General features: G+C 27.9%; 3 protein-coding genes across 3 annotated transcripts in view; 2 read left to right on the top strand and 1 right to left on the bottom strand.

Annotated features, from left to right (window-relative positions):
• Window positions 1–1,556: 1,556 nt before the first annotated feature.
• The window catches only part of LOC103308359 (breast cancer metastasis-suppressor 1-like protein), a 24,130-nt gene continuing 10,586 nt past the window's right edge, over window positions 1,557–15,100 (bottom strand). The window contains exons 2-6 of the mRNA XM_016801827.2: window positions 4,897–5,005; window positions 4,344–4,549; window positions 4,179–4,269; window positions 2,890–3,097; window positions 1,557–2,734 (exon numbers count right to left, since the gene is read on the bottom strand). Of these exons, the coding sequence (XP_016657316.1) occupies window positions 2,390–2,734; window positions 2,890–3,097; window positions 4,179–4,269; window positions 4,344–4,549; window positions 4,897–4,949 (903 nt within the window). The 5' untranslated portion in view covers window positions 4,950–5,005 and the 3' untranslated portion in view covers window positions 1,557–2,389. The remainder of the gene's footprint in view (window positions 2,735–2,889; window positions 3,098–4,178; window positions 4,270–4,343; window positions 4,550–4,896; window positions 5,006–15,100) is intronic.
• Window positions 9,209–11,478, top strand: LOC115033241. The gene is made up of 3 exons (XM_029485482.1): window positions 9,209–9,855; window positions 9,916–10,065; window positions 11,318–11,478. The coding sequence occupies exons 1-3, from the start codon at window positions 9,699–9,701 to the stop codon at window positions 11,476–11,478; spliced, it is 468 nt and encodes a 155-aa protein (XP_029341342.1). The 5' UTR covers window positions 9,209–9,698.
• On the top strand, window positions 11,520–14,567 carry LOC100572005. The gene is made up of 4 exons (XM_029492750.1): window positions 11,520–11,729; window positions 11,827–11,937; window positions 13,497–13,748; window positions 14,419–14,567. Exons 1-3 carry the CDS (start codon window positions 11,613–11,615, stop codon window positions 13,713–13,715), a joined length of 447 nt encoding a protein of 148 aa, XP_029348610.1. The 5' UTR covers window positions 11,520–11,612; the 3' UTR covers window positions 13,716–13,748; window positions 14,419–14,567.

The following is a 15,100-nucleotide window of genomic DNA, read 5'->3' as shown; positions in this document are numbered from 1 at the left end:
CTTACCTATTGCTGCAGGTTATGGAAAGTTCAAATTTTAAAAACTATTTCTGAATCTATTATTACTCCACTCGTCTATATTTACAATTTGATATAGGTAAAAACTAGTATTTTTGAGGAAGACTAATGCAACTCAATTTTTATACGATTACCTAGAAAATGGTTGGAATTTTGGAAAACAATTGCTGTTTTCATTGACTTTGCGAAGGCCTTTGATACTATTCAACATGATACTCTGTTACGAATTCTGCCTAATTTTGGAATAAGTAACAAAAGCCTCCTCTGGAGCTGCCCCTGTTTGTCACTAAAGCTTACTAGTTTGGGGAGGTGTCAAAGATAACTTTTTAAAATTTCTTTAATACAATCAAAATAATGTTTTAGAAATTATATTAAACAAACATTTTTAATTGGTTCATCAAAAATAAGTTACACAATTTTAGGAGTTCTTCCGATAAGATATTTATACAAACAATTTGCAATATTATTTATTATGAAAAAATTAATTAAGCCCTACAACAACACAGATTTTTCACAGCTAAGAGAACATAGAGACTTTTTTTTTATATTTATATTTTAGAAAGCTGTCTTTTCTAAATTTTAAGCAAAAAGGTGTATTCTAATACCTGTTTATTTTATTTTTAAATTAAGCATTTATATAAACAGTTGTCAACACTCTACTACGTCACAAGCCCTGGCTTAAATGAGTTAGATATATTTCTTTATCTATATAATGTAATCTATATTTAAAGCAAAAAAAAATTAATTAATAGCAATAGGTAGGTAAAAACATAATATAAAATATCCACACTGACAAATTGTCTCCGCTCAGATTGATTTTTTGTATATAATGATATTATATCATTGAATTCAAATTTAATACCATCCATTATACATTGACCCACTTGTAACCTAATCTACAGTAGAGTGACATCCACTTTCACACCTTATTTTTTGTTTGAATTCTTACATTGTAAACTATGATCTGCTAACTTTATAAATTATCAAATATTTTAATTTATTGAGTAATATCAAAAGAAAATATTTTATACTTGATAAAATTAGCAATGGTATCTACAATAAATCAACAACTTTTTAAGCTTGTCTAAAAAAAAAAAACCGAAAATTCCATTTACTAATTTTTCTATACTTAATTTAATAAATACTAATTATTACCCAAATGAAAAGTTGTATTAATATACAAAATTGTGTGATTAAGATTGATAAAATCACATTGGTGGTTCATAGTTACAACTATAAATGGTCCCGCAGAAGAGGAAAACACAACCCACTAATTTCTTTGAATATCCCTTTAAATAAACCTACAAAATATTTTTTTTTATCAAGTTAAAGAAAAATGAAATTCTCTTTCAAAAATATATGTAAAATATGCACTTACTCATGAAAAAGATGATTAAAAAATAAATTCTACTGTACTAGGTTAACACGTTGATGGACAGTCTCGTGGCCGCCGTCGAAAAAAACCATCCTTTAAACGTCAATTTTCATTAGTGCAGTAATGCTTTTAGTGCTGCTGTTGGGTTTTATGCTATAGGGCAGTGCAAAATTGTACGCTGAGATGTCGGGGGACACAACAATCTATCCCCTCATAAGACACCTTTGAAAATATCACCGCTTTAGCAGTAATGAACATTATTGGAAGGTTTTTATGACACTGCTTAACAGTAATATTTAAAAATGCCCCCGACATCAACTTTTAATATTACTGCTATAGCAGTACTGCCATAAACGTGTTAATACAATAAGTATTATACAAATATTGAAATAATGAAATACAATATACACAACAATATGATACAAGATACTTTTTAGATAGAGCAATACAAACAGAATATCTAATCAGTAACTCTAGTCCATTTAATCTAGGCCTCTACTCAAGGCAACATCAATACCAATTATCAAAAACTTCATAGCACCCAGTTACTACATATAATTAATGACATAATAGGTATAATGGTTATGATCAGATGGCAAGTTTGGTAGAACAGATTTCTGGTACATACATTACTCAATTCAGTTAAGATTGGAAACAATTTATTTATTATACGACACTAACAATTTAAGAAATAATTATATCTGTTAGAGTTGAAATAGTAAGTTTTTTAATTCAAATAGAAACCCATTTTTAAATCATTCTAATATTTATTTAGTTTGGTAGAGAAGAATAAAAATTGTTGTCAATTAATAACTTGATATAAACAAGGATATAGCAAGAAAATATTATATTGAATGATTTGAATTTAAGGTTTCAAGTGTAAGAAGGGGGACAACATATTATAAAAGGTTTACTTGTTAAATTAGTACATAAAAGAATTGGTATAATTCCCTACTTAAAATACAAACAAAGGAACTTTCTGAAATAATTTGTTGCTCTAATTATATGGTTTATATCGATGCTCAGCATTTTCTTTTCGTTTTGACGATAATAGAGACTTTTTAATCGTAATCCAATCCTCAAGTATTTCATGTTCTCTGAGGTTGTAGACTATACATGGCCCAGATACAATAGCCGGTTTCTGATTGGGTTGTACATGGCCATAGAGTTGTCGTCCACGTCCACGTCCACGTCCACGTCCACGCCCACGTCCACTGCATTTTAAACTACGACCCAACCAAAGAGCAGCATCTATATCTACTTCATTACGTGCTTCTTCTAATCGCTGAATTTTTTTTTCTAAATCAGCTTTTATAGTATCATATAAAATTTCCTTATTATTCTGAAATAATAAAAAAATTGCTTAAACCTGAGAGATGATATATAAATTTATTTTTTTTTTCAAATAATTAGGTTATCTTGGATTTTATATAATATTATCAAAATATGAGTGGTAATTAGGTTTTAATAAAAAAAAAAAATAGACAATTTCATTACCTCAAAATTTTGAATAATTGATTGTTTTTGTGCCTCATATTTATGGTTCATATTTATTGATTCGAAGTCTCGCCGTGCTTTAATGATGGCTAGTCGACGCTTCTTTTCATTTTGTAATTCTTCTGAAGGTTTACGGTATTCTTCAGCTGTACCCAATCTCACTTCAACTAACTTCTTTTCAACTTCATTTATTCTTTCATGATATAACCTACACATCATTTTTCACTTTCAGTTTTGTATAATCGTACAAATAATAAGTCAATTTTTAAAATGAGTTAAAGAAACAAATCAAGGAAAGGGGAAAAAGCTAATTAAACCAGGGATTAAAGAAGTTCTATATTAATCTTCAATGTGTATTTGAAAGATTAGATAATATAGTTTACTTACATAGTTGGAGCATAATTTTAAATTTTTTTTTTTTTATAATAAAATGGAGTTAATTATATTATCTGAATTCATGTAAATTAAAGAAGATTATAAATAATTGTGTAGACCCAAAAACATGTATGTGTGCGTTTATATGGTGTATACTCAGTGTTAATCTCAAATGTAACAATAAAAACTAACCCAACACATATTATTAATAAATTGTAACCGCTTAACCCCCAGAAAAGCCCCAGTCCATCTATCAATAAAAAAAAAAACTTAATACAAAATTTAAAAATGTAACTAAAAAATGTAAAATATAATAAATAAACACAATTTGTTTTTATAAATATTGTAAGATAAAATTTGGACAAAATTAAACAATTTGGACAAACAAAGAATAAATATTGGTAGTTATTTTGTTGTAATTTTAAAAGATTATTCCCTGAAACTTTTTAAAGTATATTATTATATTTTTTACACACAATGACATTAGAAAAAAATAACTCAACCTACTTTATATTACTAATGTAGATGTCCAATGTCTTATTTCTAATATTAAAATAAATTACTTTAATAGTAATAATATAGTAAAATATACTTAGTAGTTAATAATATAGGCTGACAGACGGTCTTCACTTACAATTTCTAAATGATGATTTTATATAATTTAATTCAATTATAACCAGTGACCCACACTACACCTAATGTACAGCAGAGTAGTACTCTCTTGCTCCCTTTAAGTATATATCATATTAGGTATAGCTTAATGGAGGAGTATTAATTAGAAACTGTAATAATTGCAATTTTTAATTATTATCAATATCACTTAATCATAATTAAGTTATATCTTTTTTTTCCATACTTCATTATTACCATACTTTTTCTAAATACTAAGAGAAATATATTTATAAGTTACTAACGCTTTTTTTAATATATCAAAACTTATTTCAATAGATCGCTTTTTTTCTAGATTCTCCGTATCGGATCTATAGGTCTCTTCTTCGTCCAAGTCTAAAGTTATGAAATGAAAATAAAACTGTTTTTATTAAATTTAAATGAGAATATTTGTTTTTAATAATTTTTACCTGAAGTATCGACACTATCAGAACATGAACCATTTGAATCTGAATTTCTCAATGAGATAGATAACCCAGAAGGTTTTTTGGTATCGTATGGGTCGTCTAAAACGTTTTCAGTACATTCAGTTTTACATACTATAACTTTGGATCCACTCTCTTCGTGTCTATCAGCTATTTTTTGAATTCTACGAGTAGTGTCTGAATTATCACTACTGAAATAAAGATAATAATATATATTTATTAATTTGTAATAGTTTGATGATTGAACATGAAAAGTAGACATATACTTTATAAAAATAGAGACACTAATATATAATTCAAAACATTTAAAATAGTATTTAAACATCAATCCATTTTTTAAAAAATTGTTGGGAAAATACTATAAATCATTTAAATTGCTATGAAAAAACAATTACATTTTTATTATGGAAAATTACACAAGAAAAAAAAACATGCATTTTCTATTACATTTTAGAAGTGGTTACTTAACTTAATATTCTCAACTAACAGTCTATTAATTTATTTTAGGTAAGTATACATATATATAATAAAATGGTACCTTGTATCGGAAGACATTGTTATAAATTCAGAATTTTTACTTAATTGATTCATTGGTCTAAATTGTCCAATCAATGTGTATGTTAAAACTTTATTTCAATAATGTATATCTGTAAAATAGAAAATATAACGTGCTTAAATTTAGCAAACTAAATCCACAGGATAACCAAAATAATTTAATAAGTTATGTATTATAACGAAGAGCGTTATATTATAATAAACAATGCGTACGTGACCCGCCGACCTTCACTTTGATAAAAAAATGGCGCGATGTTTCGCTGTTTTCCAATTTATCATTATGATAATATTATCAAGACTAATGAAAAATGTCGAAAGGCCGTCGCCTTTGTATTTGTGCAACATAATACAAAAATTGGTTCGTTGACATCATACCTGACAGTTTCTTGTATCATGACGAAGAGTAAACCGCCAAAACGTGACATCTGACAAGTGAAGCGTTATAGTCCAAACGAAAAATCAAATGTGAAGAATAAATTTGCGTACAAACTGCTAAACTAAACAGTCCGTGTTACAACCAAAGACCTTATAGGTACTAATAGACGGACATAGTTGTAGTAGTTCGGACGATTGGACGGGAGGGCGCTGCTGACGCGGTACACCGTTAACTGCCCACATGCGCGTTAATGAGTACAACATTTTTAAAACCGTACCAGAGGCAGATCGGGTGATAGGGAAATTTCCCGATGCAAGCCCGGATTAAGGGGGGGTCCAAGGGGGGCCATGGCCCCTGGGCCTCGATAGTTGGAATTTATTTAGGGGCCTCAGATTTGTCCATTACTTTTTTCGTTATATGCTATAACACTGCATAAATCACCTAAAAAATAATCGATGATTATGTCGCGGTGGAAAAAGCTTGTAAATTATAATTTATAAATAAAATGATACAATATTCATCAGGCATTTATTGATATGTTCCTAATATCTATATAATATTTATTATAACAGGTGCCTAATATTACATAATATTAATATATACAATATAATTTATTATTTTTTTTTCGTACAGGGGCCTCATTTAAAACTTTGGCCCTTGAGCCTCAAAATGTCTTAATCCGGGCTTGTCCCGATGGGCCGGTCGAATAATCGAATTATGGGGCCGGCCGGCTAGGACCGGACAATTTGGTTGTACAAGTTAACTTATTACGATTTTTAGATTACAATAATAGTTTTTGGTCTATTTAAAATGTATAGAATATAACATAAATAATACGTCAGTACGAAAATAATCGTACCCAAAATTATATTTTGATGTTCTAAGAAACAGTAGGTATTTATATAAATAGAAATTTCACTGCCGCCTGCAGGTATTATTAATTTGTATTGTTATATTATTTAAAAATATACTGTTTTCCTCCGCTACTAACAAGACTGTTGTCTGTGATATTACTGATATTCTTATATATAAAATATAATTTAAAAATATTAGTTCGTTTGTATTTTGTATCGTCAAGTGGAAAGATGACTTTCAAAGTAATGTAAACAATCATAACCTCAGCTTTTTAAAGGCAAGTCAAATCAATTTTTAAATAATATTATATTATAATTTATAGTAAAGTTATTGTTAAAAGTCCCAATTATAATCTGTATAGGTACAATTATTATTAAACATTGATTAAATGGTTTAAAATAATAATAAAAACAAATAATAGAATTATTAGTTTTAGTGGCCTATCGGGGTTAGCTATTTAAATGTTGAATAGCCGTGTGTTGTATTCACAAATAAATTTTCCAAATTTCCTGAATAATGCTCTTTTTTTTAAAAAATACGCGTAACGAAAATATATATAGTTATTGAAGTTTCTTATCAATAACGTCAAAACGAAGTTTTTCCGGGCTTTTTTTTTTTACATTCTTATAAAGAACCCTAAAATACACATGTTGGAAAAAAAAAATTTGAAAAATCGATAGGTTGCTAAACCAGATTTATGCCAAACAATCATACAAACAAAATCAATTATTTATTTACTCAAATATTTAATTATACCTTATTTTTTAATATTTATATTATAATTTGAAAATTTTCTTAACTGGCTGTAGCACGCACGACACAATATCATTAATATTTAATTTTGTTAAATAATAATAATTTGATATCAATACTTTTTTTTTTTATGATAATCAATTAATATATTTTTTTAAATTGTCTTTTTTTCCTTGGTCTTTTTTACCGATTACCATAAGCTGGCGAGCACCCTTTCAATTAAAAACTTATAAATAGTTTATTTATTTATTTATTTGATACGTTGTGTCACTCAATATTTTTCAGAACTGACTATCCACTATACGTACCTACCCAGTACCCACCCACCACCCCTTTTAGCTGTGAGACAATTGTCTCACAAAAATCCTCTCGTGCCGCCACTGACATAGGGGGAACATCAAAGTTACACAATTTTACATTTGTATTTATTTCTATTCACCCTATTTTATAGTACTTACTTAAATATCATTAATATTTATTAGAAATAACTATATAAAAATATATCAGTGTTTGGAAAGAACGTCGTTCATGAACGCACTTTTACGCATTCACGTTCATATAATATAGTGAACATCACTCGTTTTTTCAAATAGAATGTGAACGTGAACGACGTTTATATTTTTAATGAATTTGATTGATTTTTAAAACGTTCAATTTATTTACCTTTTAATAAATATATTTATAAAATATATTAATTAATTATAATATAATAATATTAATATTTTCCATTATAATTACACTGTAATAGTGTATACGATTAGACCTTAAGAGGATGTCAGCGCACTATTCATTTTCTCTCTCTGGCCCACGCACAACATAGACAAAACGCATTTACGCAAAATCATTTTTTCTATGTGTTTAAGTAATCTTAGAGTAAAGTCACCTATTACAAAAAAGATAGAGAATAATACTTTTGTGGGAATGACATATCGATTTGTCTAAATATTGTCTCAAAACAATTTAAACATCATTTAAATTTACAACATTTTTTTATTTATTTTGAAAGTGGAATACAAAATCAAATAATAATAAAATATAAAATCGATATGTCATTCCCTCAAAAATATTATTCTCTATCTTTTTTGTAATAGGTGACTTTACTCTAAGATTACTTAAACGCATAGAAAAAATGATACATGATACATGTATAATATTGTATATCTACTTGTATCATTTAAACATCAAAATATTTAAAAATGTTGAATACTATTTTAAATGTATAATTTCAAAGGTAAGGTATACATACAGGTACCATACAGTTATGGAGGTAATTTATGACAATTATATGTAACTATTAACTAACTAAATTATTTTTAAACTTATTTAAAAATAAAACAAAATTTATTAAAATACTGAAATATTTCAAAATTTTAAATTTCATGAAATTTTCAAACACTAATTCTGTGTTTGTATTTGGTATAATAAAATTTTATAAGTAATAATACATTTCTACTTTGTACTTTGTAACATGCACTTTAACTTAGAGATTGTATAGAGTGGTAAACTTGACATAAAACTTTGCTGCATCACTGTGTTATGTCTCACCCAAAGAGTAATATAGAGTGGCCATTCTGCCTGAACATTGATGCGCAAATAGTGTACAGGTTAACCATTCACATAAAACAAAATGTGTGGCTTGGCGCGGTGCGTTGGCCGCTACCAATTGCGCTAGTTGCAAGTAACGCCCGCTGCTAATAGTTTTGGATGGGTGACCACAAGTCACAACGTTTAATAATATTATTTTTATATGAACTGGTAAATTTACATTTCATACACCTAATACGCTCCAGTTAATTTTATTAGAGAGATATCGAACTCTATATTACTCTATGTTCCACTCGTTCACGTATTTGATACTCTCATAGAACTCTGATGGTTGTTCGGTGCCCGTTGCATGGTGTTTTACTATATTTTACTATATAGCAGGGCTTGAAGCCTTTATGATTTTTTCGGTTTTGGTTCCAATTCGGTTCTTCAACAAAATAAAAATAAAAATATTTAAATACCTAAACAGTTTTTTTTAATTTTAAATGATATATACAATTACAAATAAATGGATTCCAATCCATTGGATTAATATTTGTGAATATATAAACATTTAAGTTATTAAATCTCGTTTACGTCACTGTATTGCCTGTTACCGAATTCGTCCTTGAGGAGTCCAGCCCATAAGTACAGACGAAAATACAAATTGTACATTTTATTATAATCCAAAATATGTTAAATATGTAACTAAGTAAAATTATAACAGAACAGTTCAAATATATTTACAATATAAACAACAACAGTAAGTTTTATTGACGAACGAACGTCTACAAGAAATTTAAGACTATAGGTACAATTTGTATTTTTAAACCCGTTCGTGTGATCTGAGGCAAAGTACATATTTCTAATCATAATGATGACAAATTTTATTTTATTTGAAATTCTCTGTGCACCGAAAATGTTCATATTTTTTCTTGTTGCTAGGCATACATTTACACCATTCCTATATTGTTGCGTTTAATTTTACCACCTAGTCGATTAACAATATTCAATACAACCGTTTGTTTTCCAATTTTCAAATAAGATTTTATTTAATACATTGATGTTGTGATAACCGCTAGTGGCTATTTTTTTTTTTACATTTAATTTTCAATTAATTTATGTTACTCAATTAGACAATCAGAATAGCAAAATGGATTTGCAGTGATACAAATGAACCATACATTGTTAACAATAAATTGTGGCAACATATCATTAAGGTCTGAACGTTAAACATATTTATTATTTCTGCAATTCACTAGTCTTACTTAGTCAATATGGTAGATGAAATTTCATGTTCCGAAATCATGATGAAGATAGAAAAATTAAACGTAGAAATACAAAAAGTCGACAAAATTGTTAGGAAAAAAACCGAAGAAATTAAGGAAAAGAAAATCAAAATTAATAGACTGGATATACAATTACGAAAACAAAGTTAGATAATATTAAAAATAAATGTTAAGCCAAAACCTGAAATTAATAATTTTTTTTTAGAATTGTCGAATGAAATGTTAGTAAATGAAAAGAATAATATTGATAAATCCCAAGAAAAATACAAAGATGAATTAAACGATAAACTAGACCAAAAAAAAGAAATGTTATCAAAGATTACCATACAATTTGAAAAAATAAAACGATTATTGGGTGAGTTAAAGCTTGAATAAAAAAAAACAATGATTTTAAGTTATGTACAAAAATGTAGGTATGCGATATTTTTTTTAAATTAGCTTACTCTAAAATAGATACAGCAAAATAATTTGTATATTTGTGTGTGACTTGGATTTTGGACTACCAAATATGCGATTACCTAATTATATTTTAATTATTTGAATTTTTTGAAATATTTTGAAATAATTATAATTTAGCACTTAAATTTAGTTGAAATTTCGATATAGTTGAAAGGTAAATAGGTAGTGAATTTTCAAAGCAGCCAATAACATAAACATACACATTCACACAGTAGCGGGTGCTGAGAGCAAAAATACATTCTAACATTCTAATCCATATTTTAGTTTATAACAAATATATTTTATGATACACAAGTTATCGAGAGACAGATCAATATTTGTTCGGAGACGGAGGGGGCAAAAACAAATTTTGAAGGCCTCACGTTATATCACTCTGAAATAGGTATTAATATAAATTAAAATAATAGGTACCTACTACATAAATATTAAATTACATTATAGCAATGGTTAAAATTAATATTTTTAAATGAAATATTGAATATGACACGTCTTATGCAATATCGTCTTAACTTACACTGTTGACGTTTTTGAAAATATATTTTTTACATCATCTTCAGCCGTTAAAAGCGGCATTTAAAAAAAAATTATGGTGATAATTTTTTTTTTTTTTTAATGACAGCATGCATTTTATCCCAAAGCAGAATATTGTTTGGAGTACTTCTATGTACCCATAAAATTTGAATTTTTTTGAGTAGTTTATGGGTTATAACTTATAAGTATTTAAATTTTAGATTTAAGTGGCTAAAACTAAGTTACCCCGAAAAACGTAGGTCCACTACTCCGTCCAACAAAATTTTAAAAACTTATAACAAATAAAGTACAAATTTAAATTTGATTTTTATATACCGAAATACTGTGAATAATGTTCTGATCTAAAACGTGAAAATAAACGTCTATATTGTCATTTAACAGAGCAAAAACTTAAAAATGATTAAGATAAAATCGTATAATTATAATTGCTCCAATAAATGCGTTGTTTCGTCACAACTTAAAATTATTCGAAAAAATATTTTCAAAAACGTTTTCTGAAACAATAATTGTCTTACGCGAAATGGATCACGCCATACATTACATACTTTGAAGACTAGATAATATTTTAGGTAGAATATTATGATTTATTTGATATTATCTTTGATTTGTATTAATAGCTAAAAGAGATGACAGAAACGAGTTCACTATTGATCAGCAGACGAAGTTCACTAACGCAATTAGTGACTCCACCCACAAAAACACTGGACTACTGTCAAAGGTATTAATAAATACGATCTCTGGGCTCATTTTTATAATTATTAAATATCACGTCGAGTAATGGCTGATTGCATAAACTAAACATTTATACAACGGACGGTAATCGAGCATAAAAATATAGTGATAATCGCACTAATTTTGTGAACTAAGTTGCAGACATTGGAAAGTGGAAAAAAATACAAATACTACAAGTCAATGTGCAAAACCCTGATGATAGAGGATATTTTGTCCAACAACTCGAATGTCGAAAATGCCAAAAAGCTGACGGAGGAAAACATTGTATTGAGCGAAAAATATCAGAGCTCCAAGAAAGTGAATATAAGAAATTGCGTTTTAACTTTTAGTTCAATATATATTACACCGGTTTACAGTAAAGTATAACGAAATTACTGTTTAATGTTGTGTAAAGGCTTTAAAAAAGACACTGGACAACGTCGAATTTTGGAAATACCGTTACGGATCGTATTTTGACGAATCCTACGTCGGGAAAGATCAAATAGATAAAAGAGAAATACTGAAGGTTGGTTGGACATATACATTGTTGTTGGGTAATTTTTGTTGGAGAGAAACGATTTACAGTGAAAACTCTAAATAGTGGACACTCTCGGTCGCCGAAATTTCGTCCGCTATAATTCTGAAGTGGCCGGTATTCATAGGGGGTACATTTTCGAAATTCATAAAGGATTTATATTATTATCATAAACAATACCTAATAATTAATAATATTAATAATGTTGTTATCAAATGTTATACTGAAATAATATTTTAATATTTAAATAAACATAATATGGCATCTAGACTGTCCAGCGTTGCATAGGGACAACGATTTGTATTTATAATAAATACATTTGTGAACAAATATTAATATATCATATTTCTTATGATTATAATAGTACTATAATATTATTATATGTAATCTACAACGGCTAAAATTTAGATAAACAAAAAAATGTCTTTTTTTTGTAAGAAAAAAAAAATGAACCATGTATGAGTTACGTGCCTATAATATAGGAGTTGAAAAAATAAACTATAAACCCCCTCCAAGTCTCAGGGAATCTATTTCGAGTTAGAAATTCATAAAAAAATTATATTTAGGTATATTATCTAAGCTTTGAAAATTAAACACGATATTTTAATTAAGTTTTTCTACATTTAACATAAACAATAACTTAACCAGAAAGTCAAATAACATTTTTCTATTCATTAGGGACATTAGGTAGATATTCAGCCGTAAATCAACAATTTCTTACACAACAACTTTCTTATTTTGTGGTAATTCAAAAACCAATAATTGTAAATATTCGAAACTTACACTAAATGTTAATTTTAATTATTTCTACACTTGATAACATTTTCAAAATATTTTAACTCGCTTTGAGCTATTTACGGACATTTAAAATTTAAAATTTTTTTAGGTTTTTTATTACAAAATTTCAATAAAATTGTATTCGTCGCGGGGACAAAAAGCTTACAATTTAAAACAATGTTCCACATAAGTAGTTAATACTGTAACCAAAAAATCTAAAAAATCTAATATATAAACATAGTTTTTTTTATCATAGTTATAATTATTAAAATTTTGACGAGATTACATGTTAAATAACAAGGAATAACGGTTTTAGTTGTTATGTTGTAATTTAAAAATATAATTCGTGGGTACCTACTTTAAACTTGTGATGTATACTATTATGTGTAAATATTTTGGAATTTGATAATATTTGAAAACGATATTAATTAAACTTGCCGGGAGCCGTATTCAGGCACGTAACTAGACATTTTTCTGTAAGGGGGCCAACATTTTTTGGCCCCTTTCTGTTTTTTGTCATTATCATTTTAATAATAAAAATAAATAAGATAGATACTTAACTTTATCAACAATATTATAGTACAAATGACTACTGGAATTATTAAAATACTCTTCAGTTAGACTAAACACTTTTCAAAGCACATCGTGTTTTTTTTTTTTAATAATTTCTCCTGCAAAAATCCGTTTTTGTCAGTTACTCTGGTCGGGCGTTTATTAAGTTGTAACCGTCGATGTATCATGTTTTCATTCGTAACGATTTCACTGTGTTTCAGTTGATAATTTCAACGTTCAATCTATTGATTAGTAAAGGATATATGTGCTATTGGAAATCAATGGCCAAGCTACTGACGAAAAACGCAAAGCTCTGGACGACGCCGACGCACGACCAATCCGGAATGATCTTTAAGGTCAATTTTCCGTTCGATGAAAATACAAATTTAAAAAGAAACAATAATCATAAAAACGATGGGTTTAAGTCCTTGGAGTATTAAAACAATAATATTGTTGTTCCTGTATAATAACAAGTACATAATATAGACAATTATAATAATGAACGTTATGTTGCAATATCGATAGGCTATGCCCTATGCATTACGTTTAATGTCTGTCGATATTATCGATGTTAAATAATTAATAATATTTGATAATATTAATAATATCTTACGAAGACGAGGAAATACTTTTTTCCATACCTATAACAACCATTGAACCACGACTGTTTACTAAACGAGATTGAGCATGATTGATTTCAAATTTATTCATGTCGTTTTTTTTCTCTTATATCCACGATATGATGATACGATTTGCAAAACCGTACTTAGCGTTAAAAGTGACGGACACAAGATTTGATTTAATCCATCGTCAATAATATTATTGTTGGTGGTGTTGTTGTTGGGTTCAGTAGATATCGTATTTAAATCTCATATTTATTTTTCTCGTGGCACTCTATTAATATAAAAATACTTATCGCGTATTACCTCCAATGATAATATTATATAGTTTATTGCCCAAATAGGGTCGACCATATTATATGCATTAATCGTCAACATTTGAAAAATTCTCGAAAATAAGATATTCTTTTAGGCGGATTTGGCGGACCGTGCAGTCGTATAGTTGGCGCGGGTACTTTGAAAACTCGAGCCTAAATTTACATTCTTAACACGGTCATAATATAATATCGACATTTTTTTCTAGGGCACACACTATTTGAGGAGATCTAAGAAAGCTGGTCGAAAACATTACATCGCAAGGTAGTTCATCACAAACGATTTGCCAACAATTCGTCAATAACACTGAATTATTTTTCACCAATTATACGAATTTATTAATTTACATATTATTTAATTTAAAGTTTTTTTTTCAAATTTATTGTACTTCAATTAAATTATGTTAGATCCAATAAAAATTATAATATTAAATTATGTATGTAAATTCATTTTAAATAAAATACAGACCGTCATTCGTTTCCATGTAAAAATGTACTTAAATATATGTACCTATGTATTTTATAATAATTTATTGTTTCCCGCATGTATAAAATTGTATACCTACGCCATGCCACTTTAAAAAAAAAAAACAAAAATAAATTTATATAATTTTAATGATATACAAAAGAGCAGTTGATGTGTGATTATAATATATGTCAAGGCCGTGACAACGTTCCACCACTGCAAACAGATGGCATATTTTGCACCAATTTTAATACTGTCTTGTAATTTGCACCACCAATATGTGCATTTAAGTGCTCAGTTTGGTATGTAGTTTGCGACAAGATATATAAAAACAACATTAAATTTGTGCCACGTCAGAAAACGAAACGACGCACAGTGGGATGAAACCAGTGGCGTATCCAGGGGTGAGGGGGGGGAGGGGATGA

This window comes from Acyrthosiphon pisum, chromosome X, assembly GCF_005508785.2.
Source record: "Acyrthosiphon pisum isolate AL4f chromosome X, pea_aphid_22Mar2018_4r6ur, whole genome shotgun sequence".
Lineage (NCBI taxonomy): Eukaryota > Metazoa > Arthropoda > Insecta > Hemiptera > Aphididae > Acyrthosiphon > Acyrthosiphon pisum.
Note: the sequence above shows the minus strand (reverse complement) of the source record. Positions and strands in the feature narration are given on the sequence as shown.